This window comes from Bos javanicus, chromosome X, assembly GCF_032452875.1.
Source record: "Bos javanicus breed banteng chromosome X, ARS-OSU_banteng_1.0, whole genome shotgun sequence".
NCBI lineage: Eukaryota > Metazoa > Chordata > Mammalia > Artiodactyla > Bovidae > Bos > Bos javanicus.
Window position 1 is genome coordinate 60,537,400 of NC_083897.1, and position 18,619 is coordinate 60,556,018.

The 18,619-nt window shown below is 34.0% G+C and overlaps 1 protein-coding gene across 4 annotated transcripts in view; it reads right to left on the reverse strand.

The window, feature by feature from the left end:
- Positions 1–18,619, reverse strand: part of AMMECR1 (AMMECR nuclear protein 1) — a 116,050-nt gene that overhangs the window by 51,053 nt on the left and 46,378 nt on the right. For 3 of the 4 annotated variants that reach the window (XR_009734947.1, XR_009734948.1, XM_061409428.1), the window contains exon 2: positions 5,823–5,933. The exons of the other annotated variant lie outside the window; for it this stretch is intronic. Coding sequence is in view for 1 of the 3 variants with exons in the window: in XM_061409428.1 (XP_061265412.1) it covers positions 5,823–5,933 (111 nt within the window). In the remaining 2 variants the exon portion in view is untranslated. The remainder of the gene's footprint in view (positions 1–5,822; positions 5,934–18,619) is intronic. 4 annotated transcript variants of the gene reach the window in all.

The window sequence follows — 18,619 nt, forward strand, 5'->3', positions numbered from 1 at the left end:
ACTCAGGAGTCATCACCCATATTGGGAATGGTTCTTGCTGTTTGGTTTCTCCTGCCACATTCTCTTGCCCAGTTTTTGGCCACATCTCTGCACATTAGCACAACCATGGAATAATGAAGGCGTGCATTAAACTAGTGGCTAAAGTGAAGATTCCAGATTCAGACATACTATATTTAGCTGTGTTATTCTATGGATAATTTTGAGTAAAGGGCATATAGCAACCTAGGTTCCAAACTACACCTCAAATTAAATGCTTATAAAATGTGACAAAACTGAAACTAACAAATGAGGCATAAATTTTAGGACTCAAGCCATGCTACCATTTGTAAAAGGTAACAAAATGTAGATCATAAATTAAGATAATTAATTTTGCATAGTGTTTTTGATAGATCTAATTTCCGTCTCAAAAAAACATATTTTAGCAAAGAGCCTTGCCACAGACACTTGCCAAAAATAGTCTGGCCTTAACATCTCCAGAATGAGCTTCACTGACAATAGGGTATAGTCAGAAGTGACTCATGTACAACTATTTTTTTTTTTTTTTTCATAAGAAAAATCAATCCCGGTGATGCTACCATGAGGAGTTGGGGAGCTTGTTTAAACTAATTATTCACAATGAGCCAAGTGTAGTTACCTAAAATAATCAAGAATAAGAACGATCACAAAAGAGTCTGCCCCGCTGAGGGGGAAAATATAATTATGCTGCTTACAATGCTTTTAAACTCATACTGCTTTAGAAAAATGCCAGATTACAACACCAAAATATAAAAGCAAATTTGGTTTACAATGAATCTACTTACCCAAAAGTACCCAATCTAGCCAGGACCTTTGAAAGTAATAAACTAGGTTGTTAGCTATTTGCAGTATCTCAAAAAGCCTAATAGTAAGTGAACGTTTATAACATGTAAATGAAAAAATCATCCTTTCTCTCTCATCCCCCCACCCCCCCACAAACACACTCTCTCACACAAAGCAAAACACATCACCTTTCATACGAGCACCCTATTCCCTAGAAAGAATACACCTCGCTTGCTATTTTCTCAGAATTAAGCAGTGCAACAAAGTAGTATAGTTCTGAATCAAGTTCCAGATACTGCCTGCACCTGCATAATTATTTCATTGCCAAGCCATCTAAGTACAACCAAGTAAAGCAGAAGAAAAGAAAGATAGCCTTTTAAGTGTGACAATAGGCCATATTCCTGTTTTATGAAATAAGGCCACATCTATTAATCACTTATATATTCTAGAAAAATTACTATCAACTTGAATTTACATAAAGAAATAGACCTACACTTCGCTGGACAATTTATTAACCAAGATCTTAAGGAATTTTCTTCGACTGAGATGTTTATGTTCATCTATACTAATTGTAATTCTCCTTTCTATAAAACTATATAATCTAAGTACTGAAAAAGAGGAAATAAATTTGTCTTTGCTTTCTAACATGTAAAAGCCACTAATGCAACTAGCTTGATAAATGCTAGAAATTATTCGTTTTCAATAGGGATAAAGAATACTTCTACCTTGACATTTAGACCACTAATATATATACTAATTTGTGAACCTTAATTTCACCATGGATAAACTTTTATCAGTAATTCTGAGCTCTCAGTCTTGCTTCTTACTTGCTATAATCTTTCCTGCTTTTACCCAGGTCAAGGAAATAATAGTCTACTTAATAGTTCCATGTTGTAATTCTCACAAAGTTTTCCTGCTACCTACATAGGAACTATGTATTTTTACAACTGGGAGAAATCCTCGGCCTATATATAAGGTCTTATTTCAGTCTACAATAAATCAAAATTTTAATTAGGAGAACGTAAAACTGGGCTATGTCAAGTATTTTAATTTTAAAGCAGTATATTTATACATAAAAACTTAATGCAGATTAGGCATTCATTTACAAAGTACCTGGTCATTTTTCTTACACTTAGGTTTTATTTATTTTTTATTTAATTTTATTTCATTTGCTTTCAGAATTGTACCTTTTTATATAAATTTATTTATTTTAATTGGAGGTTAATTACTTTACAATATTGTATTGGTTTTGCCATACATCAACATGAATCTGCCACGGGTGTACACGTGTTCCCCATCCTGAACCCCCTTCTCACCTCCCTCCCCTACACTTAGGTTTTAGAGATTAAGGGACCACAAACAAACTAGATCACTATCTTCTGTATAACGGTTAGCTTTTTAAAAGAAGAAAGGGCACTCATACAGATTTTTGCATGCCCATGTTCATGGTAGCATTATGTGCAATAGTCAAAAAGTGGAAGCCATCCAAGTTTTCATGCATGGATGAATATATAGAAGATACATATAATGGAATGTTATTTAGCCTTAAAAAGGAAGTAAATTCTAACACATGGGTGAATCATGAAAACATGCCAAATGAAATAAGCCAGAAAGACAAATATGGTATGCTTCCACTTATGTGAGGTACCTAGAAGAGTCAGAGTCATAGAGACAGAAAGTATTAGAATGATGGTTGTCAGGGGCTTAGGAAGGGAGAAATGGGGAGTTAGACTTTAGTGAGTACAGAGTTTCAGGTAGGGAAGATAAAAAAAGTTCTGGAGATGAATGGTGGATGGTTGCATCATCAATGTGAATGTACTTAAGGCCATAGAACTATATACTTAAAATTAAAGTAGTAAATTTTATGCTATGTATATTTTACAATAAAAAAAGAGTACAGCTGAGTAACATGAAGAAAACCGAATAATATCTAGTCACAGATGAAAACAGTGAGTTACCAGATATCCTATTTTTTTTAAAGGACACCTATATCTGACGAGTCTTTAATTTCATTATTTTTGGTTTTGTTCTCTCCTTCTCTTTTATTCCAAACCTACTAAGTTTATTTGATTCCATTTATAAGTTTTATGATTTATATATAGGTTTTAAGACTGAAAGACCAGACTCCAAGAATCACCAACTGTTATGTTCAAAAGAATCGTATTCTTCTTGGAGTCTAACCCACAATTTACATTCAGGCAAAGAACATGATTTCATTTCATATGATAGTATATTTTTGTAAAAAGCATTATTCTTTTATACAATATTAATCCAAGTCAATTTTCTTCTGACTAGTCTATGCAACCATGAGTTATATACTTTTTATAACCCCATCTATGGATTTTCTGAAATTTAAAATAATATTCTATACTTCATCTTAACTGCTAACTAGAATTTTTGAAGAATTATTGACCCATGATTAAACAACTTATAGGAACCTGCTTTCAAGTTCATTATTTTCACCAGGAAGCTGCAAAACATACATTCTCAGAAAATTTTATTTTATCTTATCTTAAATGTAGTAGTTAAGATTAAGAGCTTGCACTTTGCAGTCAGATAGCCTGGGTTTGAATCCTGTTTCTACCACTTACTAGATGTGTGACTGGGCACATTATTTAAATTCTCTAAATCTCAGTTTCCTTGTTTTTAAAATGTGGATATTAATACCTAAGAGTTGTTGTGAGCACCATGCATATAAAGCTCCTCTGCAGTATCTGACATGTAGTAAGTTCTTAAAAAACAGGAGCTATTAATATCACTAATAACAACAGCATGTAGAAATAAGTGCCCTATGCCACTTTAAAAAATGACACCACAGTTTTGACTCTAATATGAATCCAGAAAAAAGAACAACTGTGTATTTTGAGACTTGTTTTCTTTGTTCCTCTCTTCCAAATAACTTCATTCTTATTGTCATATTAAGCAAAAAAAGAAATTAAGTCCAACCAAAATAAGACCAGGTACGTATGTGTGTATACACATACACAAACACACATCTCTCTCTAATGTGCTGTATATGATTTCAGCAAGTTGTACAGAAACATGGGGAAAAAGTTGAAAAGTAAACAGGAAGAGTAATAGACTGCATTTGTATACGTACGAATACAAATATAGGCAAATTTCTAAGTTCAGAAAAAATATACTGTAATTCTTCTGGTAATTGCCCTAGGAGACAGATCCACAAGTTTTATCAACGTACACAAGAGAATTTCTTTTTTTTTTTTTTTTAAAGTAAAAACAAACTGTTACTACAGTTACTGCTACTAAGGATTTCTAAAGTATACAATATTTGATACTGGGATTTCTGCCATGGTTTCATTTGAAAGTACAAGGGTTTTGTATACTATCTACTTGGACACACCAACTTTAAAGAAAAATGGAAATTTTATAACATACTTCTGTTTCTGAAAATGTGTTCCTTGGAGCACTAATGGCATAACATAAGAGGGTGGGAGGATAAAAGAGTTCTGAGAAACCCTGCAGTGAGCAGAGCTGTTTAAAGTTGTTTAGCTAGTGTTCCCAAAATTTATTTGGCCATAGAATTCTTTTTTCAAGCAATACCAAGGAACCAGTATTCCTCATAACAACTTATTTTAGGAAATATATAATAAATTGCCTTTCATTAGCTATTTAAAAGGTAATTTTATGCACCTGTCCCAAAAAGATAGTCACTTGCAGAATTTGCTAAAGTCCCAAAATGAGTCCATGATATTTCATGTCAGGGAAGAAAATCTAACATGCCTAGATTTATATTTGTACTATCTTGTAGTTATTTCCAGAATGTGTGTTTTAACCCCTATTCTGCCTGTTATTTATTTATTATTTAATCAAGTCCAAACACCCCATTTCTAATACCTGTGAAAATCTAAGAATCTATGTGACTCTCTAAGCCTTTTCCTTTCTTTCTGGGCTTTGGCGTAAGCTAAGACTACCCTGTAGCTATGAGTTACATCTTCAAATATAAGAATACTAATCTCAGTTACCAGCATTTTAGTAACTGGTGATATGAGCTGCATTGATGCAATTATATAGTAAAATAATAGAGCTTCTACAACATTAATCCTGAAGCAACACAGTGACTGATTACTATTGATACTTCATTCCCCTGACATCTCCCTAACATTCCTATAAACTATATAAAGTACTGTAAACACTGCTTTATCTACTGGAGATTGAGCAGCTTGCCCCACGTACCAAGAGTCAACAGGGACCAATTTCCTGTTGGACAGACACCGTGCATTTTACAACTATAGAAACTGCATCAGATAATCACCCTGAAATATGAACAAAACAGGAAATTCCTTTACTAATAGCTTATTATTTAAGGAATTTCTTCTTTTGAAATAATTTTAGAACACAATTTGCTTGAAATCTAAACTTGAACCAAAAAAATCTGATGGCATGCTAGATAGCTTTTTTGTGAGTTCAGAAATTAAGAACAAAGTTTTAACAACTGTAATGAGCCATTCATTACTTTGTCCTTGTGTTGGATGAAACAAAATAAGTAAGCTACAGTTAATTCTGGGTAAAGCGAGAATGTGAATGATTATGCTGTCAGGCTGTTGCATCACTTTCTTCTTAGGTTCTCCCTTCAATTCCAGAAGTACATAAAAGTGTAACAGAATGGGTGAGGCGGAATAGACATCAACAATTTTTTAAAAGCCTAACAAAGAAGACACAATGACTGTTATTATGGAAATAATACATGTAAGTAAATCCATGGATATTTGGTCATTGATTTTCAAGTTATACAAAAGAAGCTGATCATTGAAAGAAAAAAAAAACACTTAAAGACATTTATGGCAGAATACATGTAATCACAGTATTCTATATTATGATAATATATATCAATAACATTTTATCAGAGATATGGCAAATGGTCGAGGAGAAAAAAGTCTGACATGAAAGGAGTCAAGAATGTTGACAATTCAGGAAAGGAAAAGGAGTTAAGAATCAAGTTTAAGTTTCATAAGGTTTTTTTTTTTTTTAATGTAGAAGTAGAGGTAACAAAAATTGGTCTTCACCTGGTAAGTGTGTACTCCCTGAGTCCTGAATGCAAATTCATGGCAGAAAAAGTACCTATGCATCCACGCAATCTTTTGTCTCGACCAATCTTCCATGTTACAAACAGTGGGCTGTAATGGAAGATAAAAATAGGGTAAATCAATCAATTCAATTCAAAGAAATATTTGTTGAATATTTACTATACCAAGGTTAGGTGCCTGAAATACAGAGACTAGATGACAGGCCCTCAGGGGCTTAGCTGCATTTAGAAACAATTATAGCTACACTGTATTAAATGTATTCTATATGTTGGTGATGTTAGTCACTAAGTGTCTGGCTCTTCTGAGACTCCATGGACTGTATGTAGCCCACCAGGCTCCTTGGCCCATGCGATGTCCCAGGCAAGAATACTGGAGTGGGTTGCCATTTCCTCCTTCACGGAATATTCCTGATCCAGGTATTGAACCCACATCTCCTGCACTGCAGGTGGATTCTTTATCATCTGAACCACCTGGGAATCTCTATATGTTAGAAAGTCCAATAAGTGGTTTTAACAGATTATGTTAATCCTCATCAACAACTCTAGAGGCCTGATACTATTATTAACATTTCCAATTTTACAGATGAAGCAGTACCACAGTTAATACATCATGAAGTAGGAACTCAAACCTGGCCAGTCTTGACTACAGAGCCATTACTGCCTGATTCCTCATTTAAAACTCAAGTCACTGATTGAGTCCTAAGTCTAGTCTAGAAAACCCGGGTAAAAAGCAACAGATTCAATAAATACTTACTGAATGTACAGGGTGGGGGGTGCAAAGCACTGTGAAAGGTGCTATTGGAGATACGTGCTATTGGAGATGGTGCTATTGTAGTTGCCTAAGACACAGTCTTTGCTCTCTGAGAGCCAGTATAGGAGGAGGGCTTGTTCACAGCTAACTAACACAAGGCAAAAGGAACTAAGCGCTAGAAGCCCTATCCAAAATGCCACAAATTAAGCTACTGATAGGAGAAAATTTCATCAAGTGTGATCATCTTCAGCTTGGCCTAGAAGAATGAGTAGGGTTTGGAGAGGTAAAGGACAACAGCAAATATTAACAAAGTAATATTCTGAAACCAGAAAGTTTATTTCAATTTTTAGATAAAATTACTGCCAATAAATAAAATCTTTCAAGCATTAAATATCAAAATATCAATTAGAATGGCAACAAGAAAATAATTTAGTTGTTTGGATTGTTGTTTTAAGAAGGGTAATATAGTTTTTTCTTGTTTGAGTTCATGGTCTGCAGACTTTATTTTTTATATATTCTTTTTAAAAATTCATTTATTTTTAATTGGAGGATAATTGCCTTACAATGTTGTGTTTATTTCTGCCATACATCAACACGAGTTGATGGTATAACACGCAATAATACAGTTTAAAATGAAATTTAATACAGTAGATGCTTGGATTCTGCGGCAAAGCACTCACAGCCTCAATTAGTGGTTAATTTTAAAAACAATTCTTTTATAAATAGAAGCAACTTTGTCAGGTTTTATGAAATAAATTCATACATTTTAGAACATTTTGTAAAAAGATTAACACTCTATAGTTGGGGATGGCCCCTGTTAATATGAGTATTCACAGAATTTGGTATAACATAATATACTTCAGCTTTCTAAAAACTAAAATTTTATGGGATATAACATATGTCATATATTTCTTATATAATTATGTATAATATATTTATATATTTATATTAATATATTTATAAGTTTATATTAATACACTGAAGAACACATTCTTTATTTAATGTACTCTCTAATCAGTCATCAGCAGTTGGGGGAAAAGATACTCTATTCAAACACTTCAGTCACCCATCTCAAACATTTAAATTATGCTGTGTTCCAACAAGTAACCACAATGGCAGAGAGATTCCCAAATAAATAATCGAAACCAGGGAGCAGTACTAAAAATTACCTCTTTCTAAGAGCCAAATGCCCAGAGGGATTGAAAAAGATGACTAAGTGTAAGGCCAAGTTTTGTCAGTTATTATTCACATGCTGGATGACCTATACTAAAGGTACTAAAATAAAAAGCAAAAGGTAAATTCTAGGGTTTTTTCTTTTGGTTTGTTTTCTACATCATATGTACTATATTATAACTTGATACAGGGTTCTAATGCTCCAGCTGAAATTTTTCTCTAATTGCTCTTGATTACTAGTTGATCAGGAAGATAAGTATTAGATGGGATCACTTTCTCACCAATTCTTCTATTACTTGTACAAATACTAGTATCCTAAAATGCACACATAGTGTCTTTAAAGATGAATTTCATCTCTTCATTTTTCACCTTCTAACTTGGGGTCAATGTCAGTAATCATTAAATGAACAGTAAGATGTCAATCCTCTCCCATAACAATGCCTATACAAAAGATCTGTATGTAAGATCCCTTGGGAGATTCAGAACAAAGTGAATCATTCTTTACCATATATAACAATATGTCTTTAAAATTCCATGATGGCTTCTCAATAACACAGAACTAAGTTGTATATTCTCTTCCTCAGTGACTTAAGTGGGAAACCTAAAAGTAGGAATGAATTTATTTGCTATCAAAAACATGAAAGTCATTTAAAAGTACTTTTCCTTCAATCCTCTTATTTACCCCACTAAAATAGATAAGCATACAATTTTTGCTGTAATCCTGTCTATTCAAGCAAACGTTCGAAATTTGTAGAGTAAATTTAAAAACAACACCATTAAACGCTATATTATGCAATGTGTTGGAGGGTATTCAAGCACATAGTGGGAGAAATTATATACTTTCTTATTTGTTGTTGTTGTTCAGTTGTTCAGTCGTGTCCGACTCTTTGCGACCCCATGAACTGCAGCATGCCAGGCTTCCCTATCCTTCACCATCTCCCAGAGCTTTCTCAAACTCATGTCCATTGAGTTAGGAATGCCATCTAACCATCTCATTCTCTGTCGACCCCTTCTCCTCCTGTCTTCAATCTTTCCCAACATCAGGGTCTTTTCCAATGAGTTGGCTCTTCACATCAGGTGGCCAAAGTATTGGAGCTTCATCATCAGTCCTTCCAATGATTATTCAGGACTGATTTCCCTTAGGATTGACTGGTTGATCTCTTTGCAGTCCAAGGGACTCTCAACAGTCTTCTCCAACACCACAGCTCAAAAGCATCAATTCTTCGCACTCAGCCTTCTTTATGGGCCAACTCTCACAGTTTCTTATTAGGCTATGCTATGACTGATGAAGGAATGATTCACTCAGAGGGTAGAGTGCTAGAGGATAAGCTGCATTTTGCCAGGCTCCCCTGGCCTGGGAGAACAGGTGCTCCATAATAAGCAAGGGCACAGAGAAGTAAAAGCACACAACACTTTCAGAGACCAAGAAGTAGTCTGACAATCCTGATAACTCATTATGGTCTCTTCCATATTTAACACTCTATGAATTGTAGGCACTGTTGAGTATATGTTCTCAAGAGCCCTCATAGAGGTAGAGCAGATGCAGGACCGCCTGTACTCTCCCTGTTGCTTACCTGCCCCAGGCAACATCCTCTTTGGTGGGGGTGGTATTGCAGGGAAGTATCTGTGTCAAAGATGGGAGGGACTGCTACTTGACAACCCCACTGTATTTAGGACAGAAGCCTGAAGATGGAAGAAACCAGACCTTTAGTAGACAGAATGAAACTACTCCTTCAAAATCTGGGACTCAAATTTCTCATTTGCAAATGCTCAAAGTCTTTTATAAAGAACATGTTATGTGGAAATTAAAAAACCCCAAACATCTAAAAGCAATATTTATTTAATGGGGAAAATAACTTGGGAAGTTAAGCATTTTAAAGTAGACTGAAACAGAATAAAGTAGACTGAAACAGAATAAACACGATGGAGCACAAGAGATTGTATCTTGTATATGGACAACTACTTTGTACAGGGCAATGGCTATGGGAACATTCAATACATATTGTCTAAAAATAGCAACAAAAGTTTTTCTTTTCCTAACACACAGAGGGAAGAAATAGGCAATTTCATTCTTAAATGTTATTAAAACATATGAGTTCCCAAAAGCATATAAAACATCAGCATAATCAGAGACAGATCAAAGCAGAAAAAGGGACTTGAGCCTGTTGAGAGGAGCTGCTTACTCAATGACAGGGAAATTAAAAAAAAAAAAAAACAGTTCATAGTCATAGTAAGACAAAGAGTGAATGTTTTTTGAAAATACTTTCACTATATGATTTTAAATACTTTCACTATATGGTTTGAGGCCATCAACATACATTGAAAAAAAAATGCTACAAACTAAAAAGGGGTTCAAAATGAAATGAAATATTAATGGAAATGTTTATTTGAAAGTAACCAGACATAACTTTTCAAGGAATTTTCCCACTCCTGAACAGTTTGTGCCACTATGTTCTGAGAAATGTTTTGGCGAAAGTAAACGCTCTCCATTTTTCCAAGTCTGTAGAGGAAGTGGAAGTAACCACCTAATCTAGGTAAATCCTCCCTGCCAACTGACAGACAGTACTATCAGGTCAATAGTAGCTCTTAGGGGAAATGCAGTTGCGTGGAATCAGCAAAAGTCCAGAATAGCAATGTAAATCTGAGCAGGATACTCCCAAGTTACATGCCACTTCCTATGCCTCTCTTCTAAGACTATTATATTGATGTAGATCAGGATAGATTAGAAATATGTTTGTGGGAGAGGGGTACAACCATGAAAAAGGCATATTTACTTAATATATTTACCATAATATTTCCTCTGCCATACCAAGGCAAAAACAAGGGTTAAAAATATCTTTGGACATTAGCAAGCCCCTACTCTGGCAATTTACTCTTCTTTTAGAATGAGATTTGTAGGTGTTAACATTAACAATACAATGTCAATCCCCATCAATATACTAATGAATGACTGCTACAGGAGTCTTCAACAAGGTTATTTATATTATAGGTAGATACAGGAAAAGTGAGAAGTTCCTCTAGCTTGGTTCTTCTGCCATCAAACAATGATTGCTTTTCAACTGAACTCAGGCTCCTCACCAACTTAGTCCACTGTATTACTCATAACATCCAACTCAACATTGTAATTCCACAGTACCTAGAAGCTCAGAGAACCACAGAAATGGCAGTCTTCCTTCCACAACCAGATTAAAACCTTTCATATCCTATTTCAACACAAAGAAGCTATATATTTCATTTCCAAAATGTATAAACAACAGATTCAATTTGTTAAAATGTACTCAATTATCATTAAATCTCATATTAGTCTGCTCAAGTCACCATAACAAAATACCATAAACTGGGTGTTTTAAACAACAGAAATTAATTTCCTCAAATTCTAGAGGATACGAAGTCCAAGATAAAGGTTCCTGTAGGGTTGTTTCTGAGAGCTCTCTTCCTGGCTTGTAGATGGCTGCTTAGTCTTTGCATGGCCTTTCCTCTGAACTTCAAAATGAGAATGAGTATCCACGTGAGCTATTTAGTATCTCTTGAAAGGACACTAATCCTATTTTATCATGGCCCCATCCTTATGACCTCATTTAACCTTAATTATCTCATTATAGGCTCTAACTCCAAATACAGTCCTGGGGGGCTAGGGTTTCAACTATATGTTTCAAATGTAGTCTTGGGGGGGTTAGGGTTTCAACATATGGATTTTGTGGGGACACATAGCAAATCACTAACAAAAACGTTAGCACATATTTCAAAGTTTATGTAATAAGTTATCTAAGGTTATTAGGTGAAAGAGCTTTGAAGAGATTATCTATTCCCTCTTCATTTTACAGGTGAAAAGCAAAAAGCTATCGAGGCATAATGTAGGGTCAACTAGTTAGTGTTAGAACCTGGCTACTTCTGCAGATTTTCTTATTACTGATTTAAAATTTTAATTAAATTTAAAATTGTGAGTAGCAAACCTAGATGTCTTCTAAAATACCAGAAAACAGGAAAACCCCAAAACTACTACACAGTACCACATAGGTGAACATAAGCACAAATCTCCTTTTCTCCCTCTCCTCTCAGAAGGAACAAGAGAAATTAGTTGAGAAGATACCGGGACAAACTGGAAATGTTGGATCAGCCTAGAAACACTGGACCCAATTTGCAAGCTTCTATACTATTCCCATTAGAAGCCATAGCAAAATCTGTCATTTTACCTTTGATAGCCTACCAACACCCTTTCTCACTCCCTTGAAACCTTCATTATCTCCTATTGCCTAGCCAGCTTTCATTAAACTCAAAACTCAGGTGTTCTATCTAATATCTACAAATTTCCATCAAATCAAAATTCCCATATACCATTGGTTAACAACTGTTTAGTTAGGTACTAATCTGATTATTTAAGTAATTCGTACTACTTAATGAGGCTTCTGAATGAATGAATCATTAATTAGTGAATGAAGCTTAACTCTTTCAGATAATTCGAAATTCAAATTGATAGGACTCCCTGAAAGAAGAGGAATAGGAGGAAGTACACGGTTGAGGGGTAGGGAGAGAAGGTAAGGTTATACAGCATTTTATACTTTCTCATCCACACCAATCCTTTACTGCAGATAAGGAAAATACACTAAACCATCATTACAGCCTTATACCACACTCCTCCCTCCAGGATACTTCCTGTATCCCACAGGGCTCAGGAAAATAAGGAGACACTGCTTAAACAGACAGCACGGGATAGTATAGAAGACCCTCAAACCCTAAAAGTGGGAATCAGGAATGACCAATATTTCACTACTTTTCTCTGCCTAGTATTCCCAGAAATTCTATCATAGCAGCATTATATTCATAATACTCATCTAACTGGCAAATGTCAGAGGAGAAGAGGCAGTCTAAAGTCTTACAGATGATTGGGAAGGTTGAGTATGTGCGTGTGTCTTACAAATCAAGGGTAATCACCACCAACACACAATCAGCCAAATCACAAGCATACTTTAAAGGATTAGCTTGATTCTGCCAATTTTTGAACTGAAAGAACTATTTTTTCCTTTTAGCAAGACCAAATCAACAATTTTCAGTAAACTAAAAAAACTCAGTTTCAGGCTTAATAAATTGAGATAGTCTCATTATTATTTTCATTTTTAAAGTCCCAAATTAGATGAGAATGCTATCTGCACTGGAAAACAATACTACATTTGCACATATTCTCTCTTATTAGTTTACACTGCAGTGGGAACTAAATTTAATATATGGTAGCATTTGAAGGAAGAAAATAGCTTGTATTTTTTCTCATAACAGGAACAAACCATAAATCTTTACTATCTGAAAATCTAACTCATAAATTTTAAATGACAAATTGCTAAAGATTATAAAAATAAAATAATTTCTATTTGGAATTCCTATTCTGAAACCATTTGTTCAAAGAGCTTAAGGTTTGAGACTCAGCCTTAACTATGAAAAGAATTAATTATTTTAATATAAAACAGACCAGGTCAAAAAAATGACGTACTGAAGTCCGAAGATTTCTAAACTCAATATAAGGAAAACTAAGAGAACTAGAACTAGATCCAGGAGTTTTAGAATGAATATTGATTGATATAGTAAACTTTTTAAAATGCCAATAAAAACTTCTATGGAACTATGTTTTGATACTTCCATTTGTCCATTTGTACGTCAGATGCTCAGCCGGATGCTCAGGGAATTCATTAACACTTAAAACAATGAAAACAACTAAGGTTTTTTTTGTTGTTGCGGTTTAGGTCTGTCCCTACATCTTACCTCCCCAGCTAATGACCTATGTTCTGCAATCCTGTCATAGGAAATAAATATGCTGACTGATTTAAACACTAGTATAAAAAAAGCTGGAAAGTTTTTCAGCTTCTTCATTCTAGATTTTTATCTTATTTCCCATTCCAAGGAGGTCTCATGTAATGTACGAGCTTAGTAAGTGTGCTCAGTCCTGTCCAACTCTTTGCGACCCCAAGGACTGTAACCCGCCAGGCTCCTCTGTCCATGGAATTTTCCAGGCAAGAATACTGGGCTGGGTTGCCATTTACTCCTCCAGAGGATCTTCCCAACCCAGGGATTGAACCTGCATCTCCTGAGTCTCCTGCATCGACAGGCAAATTCTTTACCACTGAGCCACCTGGGAAGCCCAGCTTAGTAAGTAAGACCAGCAATAAAACTATGATGTATTTCTTTTTCACATGTTTTCTGAGTTTAGAAAGGTAACTGTTGATTTTAAGGTCCTTGTATTGGATTACTTGCTCCTTTGGGAGAAAGGAGCTAGATAGATTTATGGCAGGAATTCGGCAAGCCTTTCTCACTTTAGGAGGAAGAAGAAAGGCAGGATTTAGGGACAAAGTACTCAACTGAGACCATATTTTGTATCAGGGCAACTTATGCTGCCTTTGCTTTCTTTCTTTCCCCTTCTCTTTAACTTTCAGAAAATACTTCAACCTCTTAAGAACCTCTATCATGAAATATCTAAGGGATTATGATTTTTTTTACATGGAATTGACATTCTCACCTCCGAAGTGCTTCTTTTAAAAAATCAACTTTATTAAAGTATATTCTGCAGATAATAAAATCAGCCTTTTGAAGTGTAAAATTCAAAGAATTTTGACAAATGTATATATACAGGTAACCTAAACCATAATTAAGGTATAGAACATTCCCATCACCCCAAAGAGTTCCTCTGAGTCTCTTTGCAATCAATCCCCTCTCCACACTCCTGGACCTTGGCAAATACTGACCTGCTTTTGGTCACTACAGCTTTACCTTTTCTAGAATTTCAAGTAAATGGAATCATCTAGTATGCAGTCTTTCATGTGCAGCTTCTTTCACTTAGAACAATGCATTTGATGTTCACTCATGTTGTTTGGCCCTTTTTAAATAATATTCCACTGAGTGGTTTTGTTTATCTCCTCACTCGCTGATGGATATTTGGGTTGCTTCCAGTTTAGGGCTATTATAAATAAAGCTGCTATGATAATACTTGGATTTACGTTTTTGTGTGAACATAACTTTTCATTCCTTTCAGGTAACTACCTACAAAGATAACTGCTGAGCATGAGTAGGTACATGCTTAACTTTGTAAGAAACTGCCAGACTATTTCCAATTGGCTGTACCAATTTCCAGTGGCTGTACCAGTTACTTTCCTACCGGTTTTGCATAAGTGTGCAGTGACTCCATAGCCTCACCAATACTTGGTATTGTCTTTAAAAAAATAATAATTTAAGTTAATGTGTAAGAATATCTCACTGTGGTTTTAATTTGCAGCTCTCTGATAACTAAGGATACTGAGCAGCTCTTTAAGTGTTTAATATTCATTCACGTATCCTCTCTTGGAAGGTGTATGTTCAACTCATTTGCTCATTTTTAATTGGATTGTTTTTCTTCTTTTTATTGAGTTTCAGGCTTTAAAAATATATTCTGAAAACCAATCTGTATCACATATATGGATTGCAAATACAGTTTTCTAGTCAGTGGTTTGCCTTTTCATTTTCTTAATAATATCTTTTGAAGAGTATATGTTCTTAATGAAATTTATCAATTTTTCTCTTCTGGTTTATATTTTTGTGTTCAATAAAAGAACTCTTTATCCAAAAGTTATGATGATTTTCTCCTATTCTCTTCCAGGGGTTTTATAATTTTAGCTTCCACATTTAGGTTTATAATTCATTATGAGTTACTTTTGTATATATTGTAAGGTGAATATTGAATATTTTTTAATTTTGGTGATGGATTTTTATGTCTATGTACATAAAGAACATTGGTCTGTGATTTTTTTCTTCTAATATCTGTTGGTTTTTGGCACCATGGCAATGCCAGCCTCACAGAATGAGTTGGCAAGAATTTTATCCTCTCTTTCCTACAAGTTTGGTTTATTTGTTCCTTAAATATTTGATTAAATTCACCGTTAAAGTTACTGGAGCCTAGATTTTAATTATGGGATGATTTTAAATTACAATTTTAATTTCTTTAATAGATATAAAGTTGTTCAGACTTTTCAAGTTCTTTTTGAGTCAGTTTTGGTAATCTCTGTCTTTCATGGAATTCTTCCATTTCATCTAAGTTGTAGAATTTACTGGCATAAAATTATTCTTAATGTTCCCTTATTATCTTTTTAATGTCTCTAGGATCTGTAGTGATATCCATTCTATCTTTCCTGATATTGGTAATTTGCATTACTTTATATCTTTCTCTCTTTTTTGTATCAATCTAGCTATCAGCTTATCAATTTTATTGATCTCTTCAAAGAGCTGGCTATTGGTTTCACTGATTTTTCTCTATGTTGGTTTTCTATTTTATTGATTTCTACTCTAACATTTTATTGATCTTTCTTGGGGTTTAATTTGCTCTTCATTTTCTTGCTTCTTAGGTCAGAATCTTAGGTTATTGATTTTTAGATCTTCCTTAAGACTATACATTTCCCTCTAAGCACTGTTGCATCCTACAAGTTTTAATATGTTGTGTTTTCATTACCATTCTGTTCAAAAATTTTCTAATTTCCTCGTAACTTCTTCTTTGACTATAATTTATTTAGAGGTATACTGTGTAATTTCCTAATATTTGAGGATTTTCCTGATAGCTTTCTGTTACTGATTTCTGATTTAATTCCATTTTGATCAGAGAACATACTTCGTATTATTTCAATTATTTATAATATATTGAGATTTGTTTTATGGCCCAGAATGTGGTCTTCGTGAATGTACCACGTGACTTTGTAAAGACGATATATTCTGGTAGTGTTAGGTCTGGTGTTTTATAAATACCAGTTAGGTAAATTTGGTTGGTAGTATTCGTCAGATTTTCTATCCCCTCACTGACTTTTCTATTTATTCTATAAGTTACTGAGTGAAGAGTGTTGAAATATCCAACTCTAAATGTGGTTTTGTCTATTTATCCATTCAGTTGTATCTATTTTGATTTTGTCCATGTATTTTGAGGCTCTATTAAGAGCATACCCTTTTAGGATTGTTGCTTTCTTAATGAATTTAACACTTCATCGTTATGAAATGTGCCCCCATCCTGAAGTATAATCTCATATTAACACAGATACTCCAGCTTTCTTATGATTAGTGCTTGCATGATATATCTTTTCCCATCTTTTTATTTAGAACCTCTCTGTGTCTTTATTCTTAAAGTGGGTTTCTTACAGGCAATAGTACACAGTTGGGTCTTAGATTTTTATGGTCTTTTAATTGGAAAACTACTTATATTTAATGTAGCCTTAATATTGTTGTATTCTTTATATTTGGTATTTGTTGTTTCCCATCCCTTCTCTGCTCCTCTTTTTCTATTTTCTTTTGGATTAAATGAGTATAGTTTAATATTCATTTTTATTGCCATTATTAACTTATTATACTTTTTTGTTGGTTATTCCAGGTTGCAAGTTGTGCACCTTTAATTTATCATTATCAACCTTCAAGTAGTATGACATCACTATAAGAACCTGAGCGGTATACTTCCATTTCATTCCTTCCATGCCTTGGGGCTACTGTCACACCTTTTACATCTATATACATTATAAATACACATTATAATCTCTAAACAGATTATTAATTTTGCCTTAAACAATCAGTTAACTTTTTAAAAATTTTTTAAATGAACAAAAGTCTTTCATATTCATCCCCCACTTACCATACTTATCTGGAACTCTTCATTACCTCTAGAGATTCAGGTATCCATCTGGTATCATTTTCCTTCAGCCTGAAGAAATTTTTAATATTTCAGGTCTGCTGGTGACAATTTTTTGTCTGAAAAAATATATTTCTCCTTCATTTATTTTGGCTTTCATTTTTAAAAAGATTTTCACTGGAGATAGGATTTGAGGTTGACAGTACTTTTTTTTCGTTAGCACTTTAAAGATGTCATGCCGTTGTCTTCTCACTTGCACTGTTTCTGATGAGATGTGTATGATTTCTTATCTTTGTTCTTCCATATGTACTGTTTCTTTTTTCCCCTCCTCTAGATTCTTTTCAATGCTCCCTCTATTCACTGGTTTTCAGCAATTTGATTGTCTTAGAGTGGTTTTCTTTGGGGTTATCCTACTTAGGGTTCATTGAGCTTTTTGGATTTGTTAATTTATATTTTCCATAATAACTGGAATTTTTGTCATTATTTTTTCAACTATTTTTCTGCCTATTCCAGTCTCTCCTTTCCTTCTGGGACTCCAATTACATGCATGTTAGTCTGATTGATATTGTCCCACAGTATCAACCACTGAGGCTTTCTCTTTCTTCAGTTATTTTACATTCTCTGTTTCAGATTGGATACTTTTGTTGTGTCTTCAAATGCATTAATCCTTTCTTTTGCAATTTAATCTATTAATCTCATCCAGTGAATCTGTCACTTTATATAGTGTACTTTTTGGTTCCAGGAGTTCTATTTGCTTCTTTTTTTTTTTCTCTACTCTTGGAGAAATGATTTTGCGAACCTAGAACGTTACACACATAATTATAGCGGTAATGAAGAAGATCTATAGATAGTGTTAATCCTGCAGCAGTCAGTTTATGCAGAATATATTTTAAGTCACAATGATGATTTATGTTCCTTATATGCAGTCCAAGAAAAGCATGTTAGAGAATTTCTGACATGTTAGAGAAACTAATTATTTGTCTTGTTCTTTTATTTTTTTTTTTTTTTTTGATGTTAGGCCACTGACATAAAATAAATTCTAATTTCTTATTCTTCCATGATATCCTAGGTATATTTATCATTAATTTTCTAACTTAATTTTTACCTAGAAATTCCTCTTTATCTACTAGTTCTTCCTAGGGCCCTATAAAATGTCTATAATCTATGGAACACTACATAACTGTCCCCATGTGCAATGATAAAATGCAGCCCATTGATTATTCTGCCAAGTAGGTGG